The sequence below is a fragment of the Mercenaria mercenaria genome, chromosome 7 (genome assembly GCF_021730395.1).
Source record: "Mercenaria mercenaria strain notata chromosome 7, MADL_Memer_1, whole genome shotgun sequence".
NCBI lineage: Eukaryota > Metazoa > Mollusca > Bivalvia > Venerida > Veneridae > Mercenaria > Mercenaria mercenaria.
In genome coordinates this window covers 14,710,639-14,733,629 of record NC_069367.1, presented here as the reverse complement: position 1 = coordinate 14,733,629, position 22,991 = coordinate 14,710,639, and the positions used below count along the sequence as shown (strand labels likewise).

At 35.5% G+C, this 22,991-nt stretch overlaps 1 protein-coding gene and 1 non-coding gene across 2 annotated transcripts; one reads left to right on the top strand and one right to left on the bottom strand.

Moving 5' to 3' along the window:
• Positions 1-2,386: 2,386 nt before the first annotated feature.
• LOC123556036 (interleukin-1 receptor-associated kinase 4-like) lies at positions 2,387-18,256 on the bottom strand. The gene is made up of 5 exons (XM_053547626.1): positions 17,916-18,256; positions 15,216-15,328; positions 14,041-14,252; positions 8,789-8,960; positions 2,387-3,831 (listed from the first exon to the last, which is right to left on the bottom strand). The coding sequence occupies exons 1-5, from the start codon at positions 18,163-18,165 to the stop codon at positions 2,698-2,700; spliced, it is 1,881 nt and encodes a 626-aa protein (XP_053403601.1). The 5' UTR covers positions 18,166-18,256; the 3' UTR covers positions 2,387-2,697.
• A 268-nt stretch (positions 18,257-18,524) lies between these two features.
• Trnal-cag (transfer RNA leucine (anticodon CAG)) lies at positions 18,525-18,608 on the top strand. The gene has a single exon. It is a non-coding gene; the product is annotated as a tRNA-Leu (tRNA).
• The last annotated feature ends 4,383 nt before the right edge of the window (positions 18,609-22,991 follow it).

The following is a 22,991-nucleotide window of genomic DNA, read 5'->3' as shown; positions in this document are numbered from 1 at the left end:
TTTTTGGGGGGTGGGGGGGGGCAAAAAAAATTGAGACAATATAGTTTCTAGTTAAGTAACCGATGCAATCCTACAACAGTATCAAACATATTTTATCAATCTAGAACAAAACATGTTAAGCTTCAGCCTCTAATCAATTGAATTTCAATAAATGGAAAATATAAATCCAATTATCTACAAATAAGAACATCAGACTGTCAAACCACCATGCCAAGATGCCAATATTTTTCAATTTTGACTAATTAAAGAGCCATAATTCTGGAGATTCTTAACCAGACTTGCTGGAATTCCAACTGGTAATCCTAAATGTCCAGTTTCACAGGCATATCAAAGTAAAAAAAAAAATTAGTACTAGTCATCTTATATTTTTTATTTTATTACAATCTGTCCTATCACACGGCCATCATTACTGGCAAGGCCAACATCTTCTCCTTTCTATATTTAACACTGAAACTGACAATTTTGTACAGGCTGTAAAATTTTTTGGAAATGATCTTTCTAGCTTTTGATGCAGGAATAAGACCACTTCCTTTATCGCCTAACATTATTTCAAAATATGGATTGACAGGAAGAAACATTGACTGTCTTCAAGCCAACATGAAATATCCCAATCACTGAGGTTGAAATAGATGGATAATATACATGTAATCAAGTTCAGCCTTAACTACTCATTCACAGATGTCCCTAATAATATTTACATAAACAGGTACAGTCGAGACTGTTTTAAGAGACCGACTTTGGGAAGCAGCGAAAAAGGTCACATATGACAGGGAGTCTCTTAAAACAGTCTCACTTAACAGGATGACGCTGGTTTCATATATTTTTCCAATTAAAGTACATGAATATCGGATACTTATATATTGGCCTCTTTTAAGGTAGGGGTGGAAAATGATTAAATACTATTTCTTTAATTGCATATTGATAAAATATAAATTTCAAATAATTTGCATCATTCGTATGATGTTGATAATTTATTAAAAACAAATTTAAGCTCATGATCTGGTAAGAAAATAAAGGGGAGCAGTAAAATATAAATGTTCCATTTGAACTATTTACACACTGAGGTTTATTTTGTTCATTGACATTTATTCGATTATTGACTGCATCTTTAATCTGTGTTTACTTCGTCGTTTCCTGTTAAATACCGTCATATTTTTGTTTCACCAGGAATAAAGTTAATTTATGCACCGACTCCGAATTCTTCAGCGACTTTATACGCTGGTTTTCCCTAATCGAGCAATTCAAGTGCTGTTCTAATGTCAAAACAGTTCTTTTTATGTTTTTCATCAGCCATTTTCATGTAAAGAAATAAGTTCTCGTCTCAAACAACTTTACGCGAGATAAAGAACGGTAACTCTATTGTGTAAAATCTTGCGAGGGAGCGTCTCAAAGTCGCTGAAAACGGTCTAAATATCGATTCGGGAGCCTGATTTCACAGTCGCTTGTCGCGTAAGGCAGGGGTTGCTTAATTCAGGCTCTTTTAATAGTAAATTGCGTCCGGAGCATAAAATAGGGTCGCATATGACAGGGAGTCGCTAAATTCAGGGGGTCATTAAGGCAGTCTCGACTGTAGTTCAATGGGGAATTATGTAAAAACAAGTTACCTAGTATTGCAGTGGCAATAGAAGTCCCCTAGAAGTGTTCGTCCTTTGTGGTTGTTGGAAACAGTGTTAAGACTAAAAATGCTTCAAGGCATTTAGGCACAATTTTTACTTAAATTTCAGTAGTGACCTTGCCCTTTAAGCATACTGACAGATCATGTACACAACAGTTTGTCTCATCATAGGGAAAATTTGTGTGCAGCATTAAGATAATCCATCAATGCACATGAAAGTTATGGAGCGGAAACAAATTTTGACTTGACCTTCAACAGTGACCTTGACCTTTGACCGACAACCATGGGTCATGTGTGCGACAAATAGTCTAATCATGGGAAACATTTCTGTGTAGTAATAAAAATATTCTTCAATGCAATTAAAACTTATGATGCAGGAACAAATTTTCACTTGACCTTAAACACTGACCGTGACCTTTAACCGACAAGCATAGATCATGTGTTGACACACTGTCTCATCATGGGGAACATTTATGTGTACCACTAAGATAATCCATCAATGCATATAAAAGGTATGGAGAGGAAACAATTTTTACTTGACCTTCAATACTGACCATGACCTCTGACCTACAAGCATAGGTCAGGTACATGTACGTGCATTATCTACATATTGCCCTCTATACACACAATAAATTTTATGAATCTAGCTTGAATATTTTTCGAGTAATTGCAGGGTCCAGATTTGCAGACGGGCAGACGGATGGTATTCCTACAGTTCCCTCTGGTGAACAGGTAGGGAACTAAATAATCAATAACCATGCTACATAACAGTTGAGTGTACCAAGAAAATTTTATTTTTGGAGAAAGACTTTCCACAGATTTCAGAACAAAAATAAAAATACTATACATTCAGCTAAAAGTTGTCAAATACGGCCAAACTTGCCATGCTTTTGAAATATTAATATCAACATTTGAAATGAGGGTACTGGGTATATTTTAAATACCAGTTTTTATCTTTAAGTGTGATTTGTCTATGCGAGATATCCTGCTTATGTTAAATGAATAAATCACTGACAGTACCGTACTTGAGTATACTGCACTGAATCTTTCCTTTCCACTGTGCATGTAAATATTCGCAAGAACTACTTAATAGCTAGTAACTCTGGCAAAATGTCTGCAACATTTACTCTGTATTTTTTCTTTATCTGTGTACATTTTTCTGAAATTTCAACTAATTTTGCTACTGTTTCATCCATCCATTTGCCACCACTTGTATCAAGCATGTCTGTGATATGATTCTCTTCCACGTGACTTTTTAAATCTTTTTCTTCACGATCATGGTCAAGGGGAGGTAATGCAGTGAGAATTTCCAATATAACAATACCGAAGCTGTAAGAGTCCAGTTTTGTAGAGACATCAAAATTCATGGCCTCTGGGGCAAGGTAGGCTGATGTTCCAATCACGACTTGTGTGGACATCGGCATCGTAGAATTTCCTCTTGGGCCTGACCTGGCTGTGGCGAAATCTCCTACTTTTGGTTCAAACTTGTCATCTAATAGAACGTTAGCACTTTTTATGTCTCTGTGAACTGTGCCCTGCTTATTGAGAAAGTTGATGCCTTCAGCTGTGCCTTTTAAAATCGTCAAGCGTGTATCATTCGGAAGAGGTGGAGTATTGTCTCTCCTCAGTAGACGATCCTCTAACGACCCGTTACAAAGATATTCGTACACCAGACATTTACCTGGGCCATCAATTGAGAACCCATAAAGACGCACTATATTTCTATGCCTGTATTTTATAAGTGAATCCAATTCTGTTTCAAACTGCTTGTCCACTTCTTCCACATTTTTTAAACGTTTAACTGCTACCTGAAAACCGTTTTCAAACCTACCCAAGTAAACATCGCCAAAGCCACCCGATCCTACTACCCTTCCACCGAGTGCTACCGGCTTTTGATTAAAGTCATCTGTGATGAGTCCTAAAAGGTGGTATGTTAGCTTTTGATTGGCTATTACTTTATATAAATCATCTTCCTTTGAAGCGGACCCATCAGAACTTTCACAAGGCTCTTGTTGTTTTTTAACATCAATCTCGGATTCATCTGTAGTTTCACATGGCTCACGTTTCCTCGGCGGCAGTGCTATTTTGTCAGCGCTACCATTTCTTGGTTCGGGGACTTCCTTGGCAAACGCGTACTTTGGGCCACCAGAATAAGCGTATGAATATGCGTCTTCATCATTCGCTTTCACTGCAGTCCTTTCTTTAAATGATCTTATCTAAAACAGACAGAAATGAAAAGTACAAAATACAGTTAAGGTACATATTCATGAAAACAATGAAAATTAGTTGTATTTACTAATATTTCCAATCAGAATTTAATAGTGTTTGTAACTGGGTACTGGAAGTAAACTGCCCTAATAATAAATCTTTATATTAAACTAGAACTGTCACAGGAGTGACTCATACCCCCACCATACGGTCTTGTCACAGAAGAATGGTAACCATAAGAAATCTTAAAAATACTTAGTCTTTGGAGTACAATATCCTGGGCTTCCACATATAAGTAATACTAGTATAATACTAGTATAGTAATACTAGTAAATATAAAAAGTCTCTATTAGAGATACACTTAAAGTGAATACAAAAAAGTGTCTTACTGACCCATGTTACCACAGAAAAATGTATTTAGTTTTTACATAGGACTTATAATAAAAAAGTTAGAAAAATACCTAAAATATTGAAAATCTAAAAATAGGATTTCTAAAAAAAGACTAATTCCTGGAATTTAAGGGGAAGAAATTCAGTATAAAAGTAAAAAAAGGTTACTTCCCTTTGGCTCTAAGCCAATCAGAATGAGATATAGTGAACATACATCAAAATTAACCTTAAATTCTAGGTAAAAGGGGACAAATTCAAGAAAAATTGGTGTCAGAGTTATGCACCTTGTGTCACATGATGTGGGTGATGAGGTGGAACATCTATTTTAAGTCTGAATCAAATCCATTCAGTAGTAAATGAGATAAAGTGAAAATACATCAAAACCAACCTTAAATTCTAAGTAAAAAGGGGCATAATTCATGAAAAATTGGTGTCAGAGTTATGCACCTTGTGTCACATGATGTGGGTGATGAGATGGAACATCTATTTTAAGTTTGAATCAAATCCATTTTGTAATAACTGAGATATAGTGAAAATACATCAAAATCAACCTTAAATTTAAAGTAAAAGGGGACATAATTCTTAAACAAATTATGTCAGAGTTAAGCACCTTATGTCACATGATCTTGGTGATGAGGTGGAACAACTATTTTAAGTTTGAATCCAATCCATTTAGTAAAACCTGAGATATAGTGAAAATACAACAAAATCAACCTTAAATTCTAAGTAAAAGGGGACATAATTCATGAAAACTTGGTGTCAGAGTTATGCACCTTGTGTCACATGATGTGGGCACATGATGTGGGTGATGAGGTGGAACATCTATTTTAAGTTTGAATCAAATCCATTCAGTAGTAACTGAGATATAGTGAAAATACAACAAAATCAACCTTAAATTCTAAGTAAAAAGGGGCATAATTTATAACAAGAGATCACAGAGTGATCTTGGCGCCCACCAATGTGCCATTTTTGAGTGTTCCAAATTTCAAGACTTATTGGCTAGCTCAAGGTCAAATTTCATTTCCGTACACAACACAAATCTATGCATGTGGTCCAAATTTGAAGCCTGTACCTTCAAAAATGTGAAAGTAGGTCACTAGGTCAATGTCAAGGTCAAAGTTTGTTTCGGCACACAAAACTATGCACGTGGTCCTAAATTTGAAGCCTGTAGCTACAGAAATGTGAAAGTAGGTAACTAGGTCAATCTTAAGGTCAAAGTTCATTTCGGTACACAAAACTATGCAAGTGGTCCAAATCTGAAGGCTGTAGCTTGAGAAATGTAAAAGTAGGTCACTAGGTCAAAATCCAAGTCAAATTTTACTCCGGAATACAAAACTATGCATGTGGTCCAAATTTGAAGCCTGTACCTTCAAAAATGTGAAAGTAGGTCACTAGGTCAATGTAAAGGTCAAAGTTTGTTTCGGTACACAAAACTATGCATGTGGTCCAAATTTGAAGGCTGTAGCTTGAGAAATGTAAAAGTAGATCACTAGGTCAAAATCAAGGTCAAATTTTATTTCGGAATACAAAAACTATGCATGTGGTCCAAATTTGAAGCCTGTACCTTAAAAATGTGAAAGTAGGTCACTAGGTCAATGTAAAGGTCAAAGGTCATTTCAGTACACAAAAATATGCAAGTGGTCCAAATTTGAAGGCTGTAGCTTGAGAAATGTAAAAATAGGTCACTAGGTCAAAATCAAGGCCAAATTTTATTTCAGAATACAAAACTATGCATGTGGTCCAAATTTGAAGCCTGTACCTTTAAAAATGTGAAAGTAGGTCACTAGGTCAATGTCAAGGTCAAAGTTTTTTTCGGTACACAAAACTATGCATTAGTCCAAATTTGAAGGCTGTAGCTTGAGAAATGTGAAAGTAGGTCACTAGGTCAAAATCTATGTCAAATTTCATTTTGAAACACAAAACTATGCATATGGTCCAAATTTGATGCCTGTACCTGCAAAAATGTGAAAGTAGGTCACTAGGTCAAAATAAAGGTCAAAGTTTTATCCAGTGCACAAAATTATGCATGTGGTCCAAATTTGAAGGCTGTAGCTACAGAAATGTGAAAGTAGGTCACTAGGTCAAAATCAAGGTCAACTCATGTCAAGGTTCATCTTGCCACTCAAAAATATACATGTGGTCCAAGTTTGAATGTTGTAGTTACTGACAAGAACATTTTAAAAGCTTTTCCCTATATAAGTCTATATGAACCATGTGACCCCCGGGGCGGGGCCATATTTAACCCTAGGAGGATAATTTGAACAAACTTGGTAGAGAACCACTAGATGATGCTACATTACAAGTATCAAAGCCCTAGGCTTTGTGGTTTGGACAAGAAACTTTTCAAAGTTTTTCCCTATATAAGTCTATGTAAACCATATGACCCCCAGGGCGGGGCCATATTTGACCCTAGGGTATAATTTGAACAATCTTAGTTTAAGACCACTAGATGATGTCACATACAAAATATCAAAGCCCTAGGCCCTGTGGTTTTGGACAAGAGGTTATTCAAAGTTTTTCCCTATATAAGTCTATATAAACCATGTGACCCCCAGGGCGGGGCCATATTTGACCCCAGAGAAATAATTTGAACCATCTTGGTAGAGGACCACTAGATGATGCTTCATACCAAATATCAAAGCCTTAGGCTCTGTGGTTTTGGACAAGAAGGTTTTCAAAGTTTTTCCCTATATAAATTTATATAAGTTATAGAAATAAACAAAGGGCCATAACTCACTCATAAATTGTTGAACCAGTCTGATTTTCAGGGGGACACAACTAGGGTACAAATACATCATTCTGACAAAGTTTGGTCAAAATCCCCCCAGTAGTTTCTGAGGAGATGCGATAACGAGAAATTGTTAACGGACGGACGAACGGACGGACGGACCACGGACGCAGAGTGATTTTAATAGCCCACCATCTGATGATGGTGGGCTAAAAAGTTGGTGTCAGAGTTATGCACCTTGTGTCATAGATGTGGGTGATAAGGTGGAACATGTATTTTAATTTTGAATCAAATCCATTTGGTAATAACTGAGATAATAGATTACGGGACATGACGGGAAGGGACGCGATGCGACGTGACAAAACTGACTCCTATATACCCCCCTCAAACATGTTTGGTGGGGGTATAACAACCATTAAGTACATATTCCTTAAGACCAAGGGACAGCTTTTTTTTGCCCAGGCAGTCAGGGTTCCATTCCTGACTCTGGCACTTATATTTTTTCTTGATTTGGCATTTTGATGCTTCTTCAGAAACAAAAAAGTTATGTTCTCATGTTTATTTTAAGAACAAACTTCAATTTCAAAGAACAATCATTTTTAGCCAAAATCTGGAGGTCAGTGCCTTGAAGGACCTCATAACTTCTACATTCCATTTCAGAAAATTCCATCTACATTTTGTATAAGCATCCAAATCAATTTGAAACTTCACTATGACTATACACATACATGTAACCATAATCCTGGTATACAATCAAGCCCTAATGTAACTTAAAATTCAATGCCACTGTTAACACGTAGTAAGTGTAAAAAACATAGCTGACACATTCAAGTTTTTTTTCAAAAACACAATATGTTTCGTTTAAAAACACTGCTCAAGTGACTTGTTCAGACAGCTTGGACATACTAAAAGAAGAGTAGGATCAAATGACTCTCATCACATTGTCCTATCAAATCATTGACAATGCAAGTTAATTGAACAACCAAACTCCAGATTTAATGTTTTCAAGTTTTTCAGACTGAACAGTGACATTGACAATTTGTAAGTTAAAACTGCAAATTGTTTTATTATTCACGCAAGACTTGAGTTATGTTGATTTCAATGCTGTATCTCTCCACAAACTCAAACTTCAATGAACACATCTTATGCTGACAATCATTTTGTCAAGTTTTATATATCACACTAACACAATTATATTTCATATGGTGATTTTCCAGCTTTTAATGGTGGAGGAAGGTTCTAAATGTCCCTCATATGATACTGTGTCAGGCATACCGACCTTTCGCAGTGATGTATATCTTTCTCACATGGAAGCTCAAAAGAAGTTTCAAACCCATAGTAATGAAGGCAACAGATACCAATCAGAGACCTTAACCAATCGGCCAAGGAGGTCAACATCATGCTGACAAAATTAAACAACTTCAAGATCAATTTAGGTACTGAATTTCAAATTATTTCAAACTTCAACAGCAAATTGTTTATGCTAATGTTACAATGCTTTCAGTTTCCCAGAAAACTGACCAGCTCTTATGTCAATACAAACTGTGCAGATATCTGAAAATATGATCTGCGCCCAGAGAAAACCAACATAGTGCCTTTGTGACCAGCATAGATCCAGACCAGCCTGCACATCCACGCAGTCTGGTCAAGATCCATGCTGTTATGCTGTTCGCTGACATTTTCCTAATTGCAATAGGCTTTGAAAGCAAACAGCATGGATCCTGACCAGACTGCGGGGATGCGCAGGCTGGTCTGGATCCATGCTGGTCGCAAAGGCACTATATTGGTTTTCTCATGGCGTGGCTCATATGATCAAATTCTTAATAAACTTATACCAATTTTCTTACCTGGACTGTTTCCTCCTCATGCTCCACCCCTGCGTCATGTTTGTTCCCGGCTTTCAACACATCCGAGAAACTCCCTCCGCTGTCGAACGATGGTGTACGATAGTAGATGGCCTTGTCCACACCAGGCGAGAGTTTGTTGTATGCCCATTCATCCTCACCAGGCTTCATTAATCTATAAAATAGAAAGTCTGTCTGTTTATTATGGGTTCAACACCGTTTTCATGAGTAATTCAGTTATGTAATGGCATTTTGCTTATCTTTGTTAGTAAAATTTGTATGATATACGTTTGGCACTGGTTTTTTTTTCAACAGTATTTCACTTTATGTTACAGCTGTCAGTTGACCTATGTGACAAATTTTTAAGATACTAAGCGAGTACTAATCTATTCTCTACAAGCAGTTGACAACTTCCCCACATAAATCAATGGTGAAGAAACTTCAGACTGCATTTTACTTGGATGACATTAATGGAATGTGAGCCAAAAACAAACTAATGGCAGACTGGAGTAAGTGCTGTTAAGAAGCCTATATCATGAAATCATTTAAGGTATCCAGTCCACAAATAAGCAAGTTTTATATAACAGTGCTATTAAAATATATCAAATATAGATGCCTGGAAAGCTTATAATCTAATTTCAGTATCATTTGAAAGTGGATTGACTACTGAAAAAGAAAATTTAAACTACATCACAAAATATGTTGAAGAATTTTTTTTTTACTTTATAATTTTCAATGATACTTCAACAGAAATCCAGTTATTACAGTGTAAGATTTATAATTCTGCAGTCAAAATACATGACTGTAGTGATTCGAGCATATCATTATGGCCATCTTATTTACTTATTCTGGTTCAGAAGACAGAACTCTTTCAAATGATACCAAAAAAACATGGTGTCACCAGGCACTGAAATGTTACCTATCTGTGGATCTGATACCTGAATTCTGTGGGCACGAAACCACATGTTTTGGCCAAATGGCTATTTCATGGGGATATAAATTCAAAGACTTTGACTTTTGAACATAAAACTAGAGCTGCTTTTGAGAAAAGCCCATGTCTCCCACAACTGCCTAATCATCTGAATAGTTATGTATCTGAGTCAACCATGCACAAATGACTTAGAGTGCGGATACTGGCATCTGTGTATGCACCAATGACTTAAGAGTGCAGATACTGGCAAGCAATTTTCGGTAGTTCAAGGGCCATAATTTCTGAAGTGCCTGGGCCGATTTGGCTAGTTATTAAACTTCGCAGAGGACTTATTGGCAAACACATTTTGTTCAAGTTTGGTGAAGATCGGATGAGAAATGTCTGACTTAGAGCATGGACAAGATTTGTGACAGACAGGCAGACATACACACAGACAGGAGTAAATCAATATGTCTCCTACCACAGTGGTGTGGGAGACATAATGAATGGGACTGGGAAATGTAAACTGAACAAAGTCCAAGAAATCCAGTCCCCTACAACTATTAATGATCTCTAAGTAACTCTTTAGTTAACACTAAATGTCTCAATACATCACTTGTTTGGAAATGGGTGTCATTTACAGACTTTACAGCCAAAATGTACAATCCTCTATATGAGCCGCGCCATGAGAAAATCAACATAGTGGCTTTGCGACCAGCATGGATCCAGACCAGCCTGCACATCTGCGCAGTCTGGTCAGGATCCAGGCTGTTCGCTAACAGTTTCTTTAATTGCAATAGGCTTTGAAAGCGAACAGCATGGATCCTGACCAGACTGTGCGGATGCGCAGGCTGGTCTGGATACATGCTGGTCGCAAAGCCACTATGTTGGTTTTCTCATGGCGCGGCTCATATATCTTTTAAAGTCTTCACATGCATTCTTGCATAAAACTGCTGCTCTTGTCAATTTTTGGGGGTGTTTTAACAGGAGAGTAAACGTGTGTCAACAGAGAGATTCTCGAACTCACATGCTGCTAAAACACCTTTTTATACATGCAAGTTCCATGGCAAAGTGTATTGCGGCCCCAAAACGGATAATCCAAATGGAAATGACATCAAAACAAAAACATGAGGGCCCTGAAGGCCCTGTATCGCTCACCTGACCTATGGACCTAAAGATCAGATCATCAAGATTAACATTCTGACCAAGTTTCATTAAAATATGGTCATAAATGTGGCCTCTAGAGTGTTAAGGCGTGGTCACACTACACGTAGTTAATCGTAGTAAGGAATGATCGTAGTTGATTGTAGTTGATCGTACTAAGCGTAGTTACACGTAGATAATCGTAGTCAAACGTAGTAATGACGTAGTTCGAACTTATGATTTGTCCGTAGTAAGCAAATAATTTTTCGACATGTTCAAAATCTGACTACGATTAACTACGGTGTTTTGACCCTACTGTGACCGTAGTTTGAACGTTGTTGATCTTAGTTAAACGTACTTGATCGTACTTAACAGTAGTGTGCATCGTTTTTGAGCGTAGTACAAGTACAAACATGACATGAAACGAGAGCCGATTACACAAAAACTTTACTGTTATATAAATTAATTTCAATTCTAGTATGATAATATCGCTAATTATAAATACTTAAAAAATTAAATAGACTTTTTTTTCGGTATTCATGCGAAATGAACAACAGATTTGGATCGGCAAATACATGTACATGAATTGCGCTAGCAATCAACTGTTCATTTACCATGAAGACCGGGAAAAATCCATTTTATATATTGCATTTAAATTATATTTTCTTTGCATTAGTTAGCAAATCTGTGGTATAAATTGCGCATTTTTATGCATTTTACTTTTAAATTCAGTTTTTCGGCAATTCTGTTTTATAACATCGTTTTTTCCTAGGCGCATACTGAAGCTTAAATGATGCTGTCTCGTCAACTTCCTAGAGCAAAATGACTGTAGCTTTCCCGTCCTGCGCAGGCACAACCACAACGCTTTTCCGTAGCTCAACGTAGTTGATCGTAATTTGTCGTAGTTGTTCGTACTTCGATCGTAGTATATACGTAGTGTAACGTAGTAACTCGTTGTAAGACGTAGTGATACCCTAGTTAACCCTACCCGATTTACTCGTAGTTGAACGTAGTTGTTCGTACTTACACGTACTTCAACGTACTTAGACTTTCCATATTTCATCTTTTAAACTTAGTTCGAGCGTACTTCAACCTAGCTGACCGTCTAATTACTACGACAAACTACGTTTAAAATGAACTACGACCAACTACGTGCGTGAACGTAAATGTGACCATTGCTTTAACTAGCTTTTCCTTTGATTTGACCTAGTAACCTTGTTTTTGACCCCACATGACCCAGATTCGAACTTGGCCTAAAGATCATAAAGATTAACATTCTGACCAAGTTTCATGAAGATACACTCATAAATGTAGCCTCTTGATTGTTAACTAGCTTTTTCTTTGATTTGACCTATTGACCTAGTTTTTGACCCCATATGACCCAGATTTGAACTTGACCTAAAGATCATCACGGTTAACATTCTGACTAAGATTCATGAAGATATAGTCAGAAATGTGACATCTAGAGTGTAAACAAGTTTTTCCTTTGATTTTTTGACCTGGTGACCTAGTTTTCGATCCCTCATGATCCACATTCAAACTTGACCTAGAGGTCATCAAGACAAACATTCTGATTAAGTTTCATAGAGATACAGCCATGAATGTGGTCTCTAGAGTGTAAACAAGCTTTTCCTTTGATTTGACCTGGTGACCTAGTTTTTGACCTTAGATGATTCAATATCAAGCTTTTCCAAGATTTTATTCAGAATAACATTGAATGATTCTGACCAAGTTTCATTAAGATTGGGCCAAAATTGTGACCTCTAGAGTGTTAACTAACTTTTCCTTTGATTTCACTTAGTGACCTAGTTTTTGTCCTCACCTGACCCAGATTGGAATCTGACCTAAAGATCCTAAAGATTAACATTTTGACCAAGTTTCATTAAGATATGATCATAAACGTGGCCTCTAGAGTGTTAACTAGCTTTTCCTTTGATTTGACCTGGTGACCTAGTTTTTGACCCCACCTGATCCAGATTTGAGTTTTGCCTATAGATCATCAAGATTAACATTGTGACCAAGTTTCATTAAGATATGGTCATAAATGTGGCCTGTAGTGTTAACTAGCTTTTCCTTTGATTTGACCTAGTGACCTAGTTTTTGACCCAACTTGGCCCAGATTTAACCTCGACCTAAAGATCATTAAGATAAATTTTCTGAAAAAGTTTCATTAATATATAGTCATAAATGTGGCCTCTAGAGTGTTAACTAACTTTTCCTTTGATTTGACCTGGTGACCTAGTTTTTGACCCCAGATGACCCAGATTCGAACTTACCCTAAAGACTATCAAGATTAACAGTCTGACCAAGTTTCATGAAGATACAGTCATAAATATGGCCTCTACAGTGTTAACAAGCTTATCTTTTGATTTGACCTGGTGACCTAGTTTTTGATCCCAGATGATCCAACATTGAACTCGTCCAAGATTTTATTGAGGGTAACATTCTGACCAAGTTGCATTAAGATTGGGCCAAAACTGTGACCTCTAGAGAGTTAACGAGCTTTTCCTTTGATTTGACCTGGAAACCTAGTTTTTGACCTCAGATGACCCAATATCAAACTTGTCCAAGATTTTATTGAGGGTAACATTCTGACAAGTTTCATTAAAATTGGGCCAAAATTGTGACCTCTAGAGTGTTAACAAGCTTTTCCTTTGATTTGACCTGGTGACCTAGTTTTTGACCCCAGATGACCCAATATGGAACTTGCCAAGATTTTACTGAGGTTAACATTCTGACCAAGTTTCATTAAGACTGGGCTAAAATTGTGACCTCTAGAGTGTTAACAGTCAAATTGTTGACGTCACGGACAAAGGACACAGGGCGATCACAAAAGCTCACCTTGAGCACTTTGTGCTCAGGTGAGCTAAAAACGCAGAAATTCCCGTGCATGTAATGGAAATTTCGTGATATTGAGAGACAATATATTCATTTATTAGCTCTTACATATTTTTTTGCTAGAATAGCATGAGCACATGTGCATTTCTTGTTATAACATCTTCGAAAACCCTCTGGATACTTTGGTACCCTCACCGTATCGGGCTTGGGTACCAACTAATCCCTTGAGATTCTGCACATGTTATAGCATTAAAAAACATGTGTTATTCCTACAGTAAAAAACTTAGACTAAAACTTCTGCAATCTACTATATAAATGCATCCTAAAGGTCATACTATTAATTTGGACACTTCAGACAAATTACCTATTGTATGTGGAGTCTGTTGGACTGTTCACCCCATTCGAATATGCATTCCCAAGTGGTTTCTCCCTTTCATAGATATTCTTCTGGCATTGTGCATCAAAGTTATCCTTTTCCTGCACTTGTTTGTTATCTGAATCTTTGAGTTTCTTGTCGTCCCATGAAGGTGCTGGTAGACTTGCAGTATTTTCTGTCTCTTCTTGAAGTCTTGGGACCTGTGTTAAACAATCAAAGAAAACAGTGCAACTTCTACTAAATAACATCTACTTTTTATAGCATATAAACTGTCGCAGAATCTCTAGCTGACAATTTTATCCCTGCAAAGGTATCTCTAATTTTGAGTCATTGGTAAAGTTCCGTATTATGGCTTGTTTTTACAAAAGAAAGCGGAGGTATTTTATTATCTAGGGCATGTCTTTCAGAATGAAATCTACATTTCTACTTGTTTGTGTGAATATGGTACATCTCTAAACAGAATGGTTAAGGAGCTGATTGCCCAACTGGCGGTAGCCTTACTCATTTGGCTTATCGGGATGACTTATAAAATATGATCTGATATTTTGTAGTTGCCATCCATCTAAGCAGAGATGGGACAGCAACAGCCAAAAGTTATCACACTGTCCCGAAACGTCCTATTATTTGGACTAATCTGCACAGGTACCCCTGTCAATATCTATTTTTCCACGTTGAAAAATCCTCATAATTATTTTTATGCTCTTGTTTGATATCACTTTATCCGGGTCAGTAAAATAGGGCCATTATAATTATACAGGACCTAGATCTGCAATGTTGCATTTGACTAATGCGAAGTTTGCCATATCTGAATCACACAAGGCCCAATTGCATCGTGTTTTGTCTGACTTTACAAGAAGAGCTGAATGCACCATTACTGATTACTTTATACATTGACTTTTCCTATTTCAATAAGTATCTTAGCCAAAACTGACTGTAACTTTAGGCTTAAAAGACATATTTATTTAGCTTTTTAATGTATGGAACATCAAGACATCATCATTATATCATTTTAGATGTCACTTTTGACAACTAGCAAGGATTCCAACTATTGGTTATGCTTCCAACAATCAATTTCTAATAACTACCACGCATGCATAGAATGAAAACCTTATAATAAGGTCAATTATTTTGAGAATACTGAAAACAAGTATGCATGTTTGTACCTTGCCTTGATGAAGTACATTTTCTGATATGTAATCAGCTGCTTCGTACAGTGCTGCCTCTTGTAGGATTCTCAGTAAATGCTTCACCTTGGTGTTTTGCGTCCCCCAGTCATCTGAAACAAAAAACAATAATTTATATTATTAAATATCATATTAAAGAATTAGAAAACATGTTCTATAGATTTTCTCTGGTAGATTGTGAAATTACTTTTGAAGTTTTACAGTTAATTTGGGTTGGAATATATATTGGAATGATGATGCTGAAGTCATGACTGTGTGAAGTTTGAAAGCATTTGGGCAGGTAATTTTTGAGAAACCTGCTAAATACTTGCAAAACTTTAACCTGAAAACTTAAGTTAAAAAGGGGCATAATTTTGACAAAATGAAAAATTAAGAGTTATGTAATTTGTCCTGTAAGGTCATTTCATAATGCCGAAGACATGTACAATGTAAAAATGCATTTGGCCAAATTGTTTTTGAGAACAGTAGCCTGATGGACCTGAAATTCTATGTTAAAAAGTGGCATTATTTTGACAAAATAAAATACTATTATGACACATAGTGTATAAAACACAGGATACCCTGTAAAGGCATTACGGCTTATTTCCAACAGGGTCCTTGAACATATTGTCTTAATGAAAAAAGTATTTAAATAATGATAATATTAATTACCGTTTGTGCTATATTAGTTCACAAATATGTTGTCAACACTTGACATGCATATTATGTTACACGAACAATGTTATCACAATAAAAATCATACATTACATAAAATCTACATTTGACTATTAATTATATACTTTAAAAATAGATGTAACTGGAATCCTCAGCCAACTTCATATTTAAAATCAAATGTTGAATCTTTACTTCTTTTTTAAAAGCATATTTACTCTTTGTGTTCTGAATACTTTGTGGTATTTGGTTCCAGTCTAAAATACTATTATAGTTAAAGTTGAAGTTGTAAAACCATTTACAGCTGGTACATAAAAATTGGTACTGCTACCTCTACTATTATACTGGCATTGTTCCTTACACCTTTTAAAATTTGTCCTAAGATACAACGCATATTTATCATTAAATATTTTACTGCTACTGTTACCCATTTAAAATTTCTGTGTAAACCTGTTGTAAAATCATGTTGCATCTATAGTTCATTTTTTGTCAGATCAAAAGAAAAATAGATTTTAAAATATATCAAGGACTTTAAAGTAAAAGGTAAGTCCATTTTAAATTATTGGCAGTGGCTAGGTAGCCGGTTCCGGCTACCTAGACCTTTAGTCTACGTAGCCGGTTCCGGCTACCTAGACTAAAGGTCTAGGTAGCCGGCTCTATATATAGATATCGTATATGAACATGTAAGTCAAGGTAGCCGGATTTAATAAACTGTATTATAAAGAATCATAATATCAGTTTAATGAATTACATTTCTTGTAAGTCATTATTTATTATTTGTGTTTAACCGGTATATTTCGTATTTACGCGCTCATATCATATCGGGCGACATATTCAATTTGTTATGTTAAAACGTACTCGATACATATATGAGATACTGTGATTCATTCTTAAAACAAAACAAAACAAACAGTAATAAAGGGCAAAACAAAGAGCATCAATGTACATTAAATGATGAGGCTCAACTGAACATACTGGCGTTTGATCCTTTCCTGCGCCCGTTTAAGTGATAATTGTAGGTGATCATCACTTTCGCACCTCTATGATTGTGCGTTTTTAATTAATTACAAATAATACTAATACAACATACTTTAATTAATTAACTACTACAAAATTTCTCCGCCAATTTGTTATTAGTCAATAATCTTGATTGGTTCTAATTGTTTGTTTGAACATATGAGCTCTTTATCTAAGACAGCATAATATTCTAGATACGAAAGATAATAACTAATGACCTAATGCTAAAGAATCGCCGTCAGTTGACATCATCTATCAAATTTTTTTTTCATTATATAACAAACTACAAAAAATCATTAAAAAGAATTTATAAACGCGGCATTTAAACACGCCAGTGACAAAAACGACATGATGACATAACAAAGTATCGACAAATATGATATAAGTGCGTAAATACGGCGAAATAAACAAGTAAGTCATAAAATATAAATAATAAATCACAAGAAATGTAATTTATTTAACTAATATACTGATCCTTTATAATACAGTTTATCAAAACCGGCTACCTTTACCTTACATGTACATATACGTTATGTATATATAGAACCGGCTACCTAGACCTTTAGTCTAGGTAGCCGGAACCGGCTACCTAGCCACTGCCTAAATTATTATAATTGATGAAATTAAGGTGCAACAAATTTCTCCAGCACAGTCCTGATTAGGTTTCATTATGTGGTTTGTTTGTAAAGGATATAAACAACCCTGAAGCTTAAACTTTTCAGCTGGTCAAAATGATTTGTTGAAAGTAACAAGGTGTCAATATTATTACATAGCAATATAACACCACCAGAATAGCTAAGACAATTATTCATTTTCAACAATTTCTTTAAATGGGCACAACCTATATAATTTAGCTCTTCATTGGATACAGAATTAAGACATAGAGTAAAAAATTTCTCGAAGTCTATGAGACATGACAGGATACTGATCAACAGACATCCAGTTATTCACTTAAAATGAGTACGAAACTGTTCGAGTACGAATAAATTTACTGTTTTCTAATATGCTTACCCATGATCGTTTTTGTCGGACTCCCATCTGGTCTTTTGCTTTTATCTTCAAACAATCTGACCTGTAGATATGAATACCTCATTTCAGAAGTATCTCGACCCACATCGTGTAACCGTTTTGGGATTTTTAGCACAAACTTTTCCCACTGCCTATCTACGTCAAGCAGCAAACTGATATACTTAACAACAGAATAAGGTAACTGTCTAATATATGTTTCTTCTGTAACTGTTTTTGAACTACCCCCAGTCATATTCAAACTTCTGCAAACAACAGTCGTATGTATTTTGGTAGATCTACCCAAAAAATAAACACGGAAGTCCGGAAGTGTTGGGAAAAACCCATGTGACGTTCTGTTTCATTATCCAATCAAATTTTAACAATGGTTTCCGCGTCAGCGCTCATTAACGTATATCAATCCAGGAACCATATAACTTATTTTAACTTCATCAAATTATTTTATTCTTCTTTTTTCATCAGTTGGAGTATAGGGAGCTAAATTTATGGAAATTAGACACTGAAATATATCAAATTAACTGTGTAATATTTCTACCGACAGCTTAATTTTTTGAATGGGTATCTATACAGTATTTTTGTATGATGTTAGCAGATGTCAGGATGGCCGAGCGGTCTAAGGCGCTGCGTTCAGGTCGCAGTCTGGTTCTCCAGGCGTGGGTTCGAATCCCACTTCTGACAAATCTTTTCTCTTTTTTGCGACAGTATCTTTGATGCGACTTATGTATAATCATAACTGCCACCAACTTTAAAAAGGAATATTGTTTCTGCGATCTTTGCATTCCTTTTGTTGACATTCTTTCAGCAGCTAGAACCAATCCTAAAACAAAACACAAACTTACTTTTTATAAGCTGGAGCAATGATATACATTGCATCTATCTTCCCAGTTATAAGGCAATCTGTCGAAGTCAGACATGCTTTCAAAATCGTCTGCAATGTTTAAATTTAAATGCTTACAAGATTTTACAGACTCCCTTTAGAATAAGTCAGAAGAATTAGTTCAAGCCATATACGTAAAAACATTCCCACAAAATCATATCCGTACCACAGACGAAACTATAGCAAAATTTTTTAAAATCATAACCACAGTTGGGGTACGAGTATATGCATTCTTCGGATCTGCTATTACAGTGTCGTATTCATTAATATCTATGTCACTTGATGTAGTGTTGATATCACGCAAACTCTGCTACCAAGAACACAAGGTCAAAGCAATCCTGACATAAGAGACCACCAGTTTCGTCAAAATCCGTGCATTTATTTTAGGACTTCTCAAGGAAATAACTAGCAACATTATATAAGCGATAGTACTTTATTCCAGGTCAGCACTTCAACATACAAACAAGCTACACCAAAGGGTATTGAACAAAATTGTATATCAATCATATCAATAAGTGGCAGAAAAGGCCGCATAATATCAGGCCCACTGACTGACGAGCAAGCAAGCGCATGTTTTCATCAATAAATTGACTAAAATAGCAACTGCAGACTGCGGACTTGTGAAACTAGGAATTACGCTACGTAGTAATGGGCAAAACCTAGTTCACACTGTAAACTGACCTATCCGTTAACCGACATAGCGGTAACACACTTTAGATCGACACAGCTGTTAACACACTATAACCGACCTAGCGGTTAACACACTTTAACCGACCTAGCGGTTAACACACTTAAAACTGACCTAGCTGTTAACACACTTTAAACCGACCTAGCGGTTAACACACTTTAACCGACCTAGCGGTTAACACAATTTAACTGACCTAGCGGTTAACACACTAAAGAGTTAACAGAGCTAGCTGTTAGTATCATTTTAACAACAGACAAGCAACCAATGGTTCGATATACTGTCAACCGACCTAGCAGAATACATCACAACAACAACATACAACCACCGAAAGATTGTAACATTAAATCTGACCTATGTTCTACAAGAGCATGCGCCTGCCTGCCCGCCCAGTCATAGAATTTTTCGCCACAATAAAATTGAAAAATTTATTCCCCCAAAATTCTAATGACTACTACAAACCTAATCAAAGTTGTCTTAGAAACTTGCAGCCTTTGACAACTTCTGTTTATTTCAAAATTAATGATGAAGACTATGACATCTTTTATCTTGCCTTCAGAGCAAAGTCAGCTATGTTGCCCAATTACTTGATCCTGTACTAACTGTATTCATACTGATACCCATTTTTTGAATTATTATTATTATTATTATTAAATGATACTAATGGATGTACTAACTGACATAATGACAAAATATAAATTGTCTAACACACAAATTAGACCTTGAATGATATTTCGTGCACTCTATTTCTGATGTAAATTCTGTGTTATTGTTTCTTTTTCATACAGTTAAATTTTTCATACAAACAGTTAAAATTAAAGTAAAGCAATGATTCAATAATTTCTGTTAATTAAAGCCCTTTAGTCACATCCATTTTATATATTTACCATTAATAGTGAAACAGTTTCTGTTTCAATTGTAAAACCATAATGTGGAATTCAAGCTCCGACCTGTCACTACTACACAATTTATATTACAATCATCCCCTATTTATTTTTATTTTTTAATTTATTTTTTAACCAAGCTGAATCATGGAAGATTTTTTGTTTTTGTTGCTGTTGTTGTTATTGTTTTCTTTTTCAGTTTTTGTTGCTGTTGTTGTTGTTGTTTATAAATTATAGACTCATAGCATAAAAGACAAATTGAAAATATAAAATTACTAACATTTCTAATTATTGTACGCTAGTTTATTTGTGATTGCCAGATTATTTGTGATTGCCGACCTAAATATATATGTATATAAAATGCTAAAATTGTTTTTAATTGCTTAACTATAATCTGTTTAGGGATTTTATATGTTTGCAACATTGGACTTATGAATTTACGGTTTCCTCCATATCCATTAACCTTTAACATGCTAGGTAAATTGTCGTCTGCTGGAAATGTCGTCTGCTAAAATTGTTAAGTTCATTTAATTTGCTCCAAAATTGGAAGAAATATTGTCAGAGTAGCAAACAGCTTGGAACCTGATCAGACGCCGATTTAATCGAGCAGGAGACCACAGGCACAGGGACCAGTTCTTTGCCCAATCATCCCCATTAAATGTGAATCAGGCTTAAAAGTTTGCACATGAAACACATTGATTTTGCCCGTAATAGTACCATTGTCTTGCAATATAAAACTTGGTGTTGGTACCATGTTAAATACAGAACTTTGTAATAAGTTAGAAGTTGAGCATTTTCGCATTGTAACAAAAATTGAACAATGCAGTTATGCAGAGTGTATTTCCTTAATAAGCAAATTTGTTATTATTCAGTTATCCTGTTTATATAGAGTGTAGACGTGCAGTTATACTAAAGCTAATTTGTAACATGACAAAGTAAAAAGCAAGCTTTTTCAAACTCCACTGTGCAATATTTTCAGCTTCTTTCTGCTTTATCTACATGATCTATAGATATAGAAACTGTACTGGGTGACTGCATGATTAAACCATGCCATCCAATTTAGCAGACATAATATTATATGCTAGATGTAAAAAATATCTGTAAAAAGAACCTTAGAACCAAGTGATCATGCTAAATATTTATTAATTAAGAGAATTAGCTTAATAACTGCCGACAAAATTACTGCCTGTACGAAATTACAATCCCTTCCTCCTATGAAGACCGATTGAAACGACTGAAGTGTACAAATACTGACCTCAAATAAAATTTATCTATATATTCAATTAACATACACAAAATTAAATTATTCAGCCATAAATTACATGGATTACTTTCAAGGCAAGTACTTATCTGCCATGCCAGATTATTGTAGTGGATAATCATGTCGGATTGCTATGCTCATTTATAACAAAATTGTGTAATTGATAATAATCTTGTTATATATGATATAATCTTTGTAACTTTCCCATGTGAAATTATATTTGTATAAGCAGCTAAATTCTCCACACAAATTCTATCACTGATTTTACTAAAGGCCTAGGACATGCTAGTCCCAGTAATTGTACCCAAGCCTTGAATATTATTATTATTATTATTATTATTATTATTATTATTATTTGACTGGTAAATATTCCTCTAGGCAGACAACGTAAAATATCAGAATGTAAAATCGATCTACCCGAGATCTCATTATTTAGACTAGTAAGGACATGCAGGATGTCTATTTAATTAAAATGCAAGACAGTAAACAAATGGTATATTAAAAACTTCAATGATGACATTTACATCAGATCGTTGTGCCTTAATTCTGACCATAGACAGAGTACTGTGATAGGCGGCATTAATATCAGTGATCACAAGTGTTTTGTTTCTTTATACAATGTACAGTATTTCCGTACAAACACTCTTTCAGACTCTACAACGAGTATAAAAATAACAATTACTTAAATGAAATTAAATCCATATATTTTCCTGGCAATTACCCTATTACGTAAGTGTATTAAACAAAGTTTTTTAATACTTCTATCCTGACCTAAACATGAGTATGTGAAACCGTACGTGTGCGAGAGTTATCTTTCCTGTGTAGTAAACAACAACAATTGCCGAGTACAAAGGAGGCAGTAAACAGTTTTCTGAGCTTCTCGGCCTAGAGTCGCTTACCTAACTTTCAAAACCTCACACAAAAGTCTGTAACCACACACAAATTTTCAAGATTTGCTCTTAAGGAGGCAGTAAACAGTTTTCTTAGCTTCTCGGACTAGAGTCACCTACCTAACTTTCAAAACCTCACACAAAAGTCTGTAACCACACACACATTTTCAAGATTTGCTCTTAAGGAGGCAGTAAACAGTTTTCTGAGCTTCCGGCTCGGCCTAGAGTCGCCTACCTAACTTTCAAAACCTCACACAAAAGTCTGTAACCACACACAAATTTTCAAGATTTGCTCTTAAGGAGGCAGTAAACAGTTTTCTGAGCTTCTCGGCCTAGAGTCGCCTACCTAACTTTCAAAACCTCACACAAAAGTCTGTAACAACACACCTTTGAAATCCTGGTTTTCGCCGCCAATATCCATTTACGATAATTGACAGCATTTTGTACCAATGCCAGACCTAGCT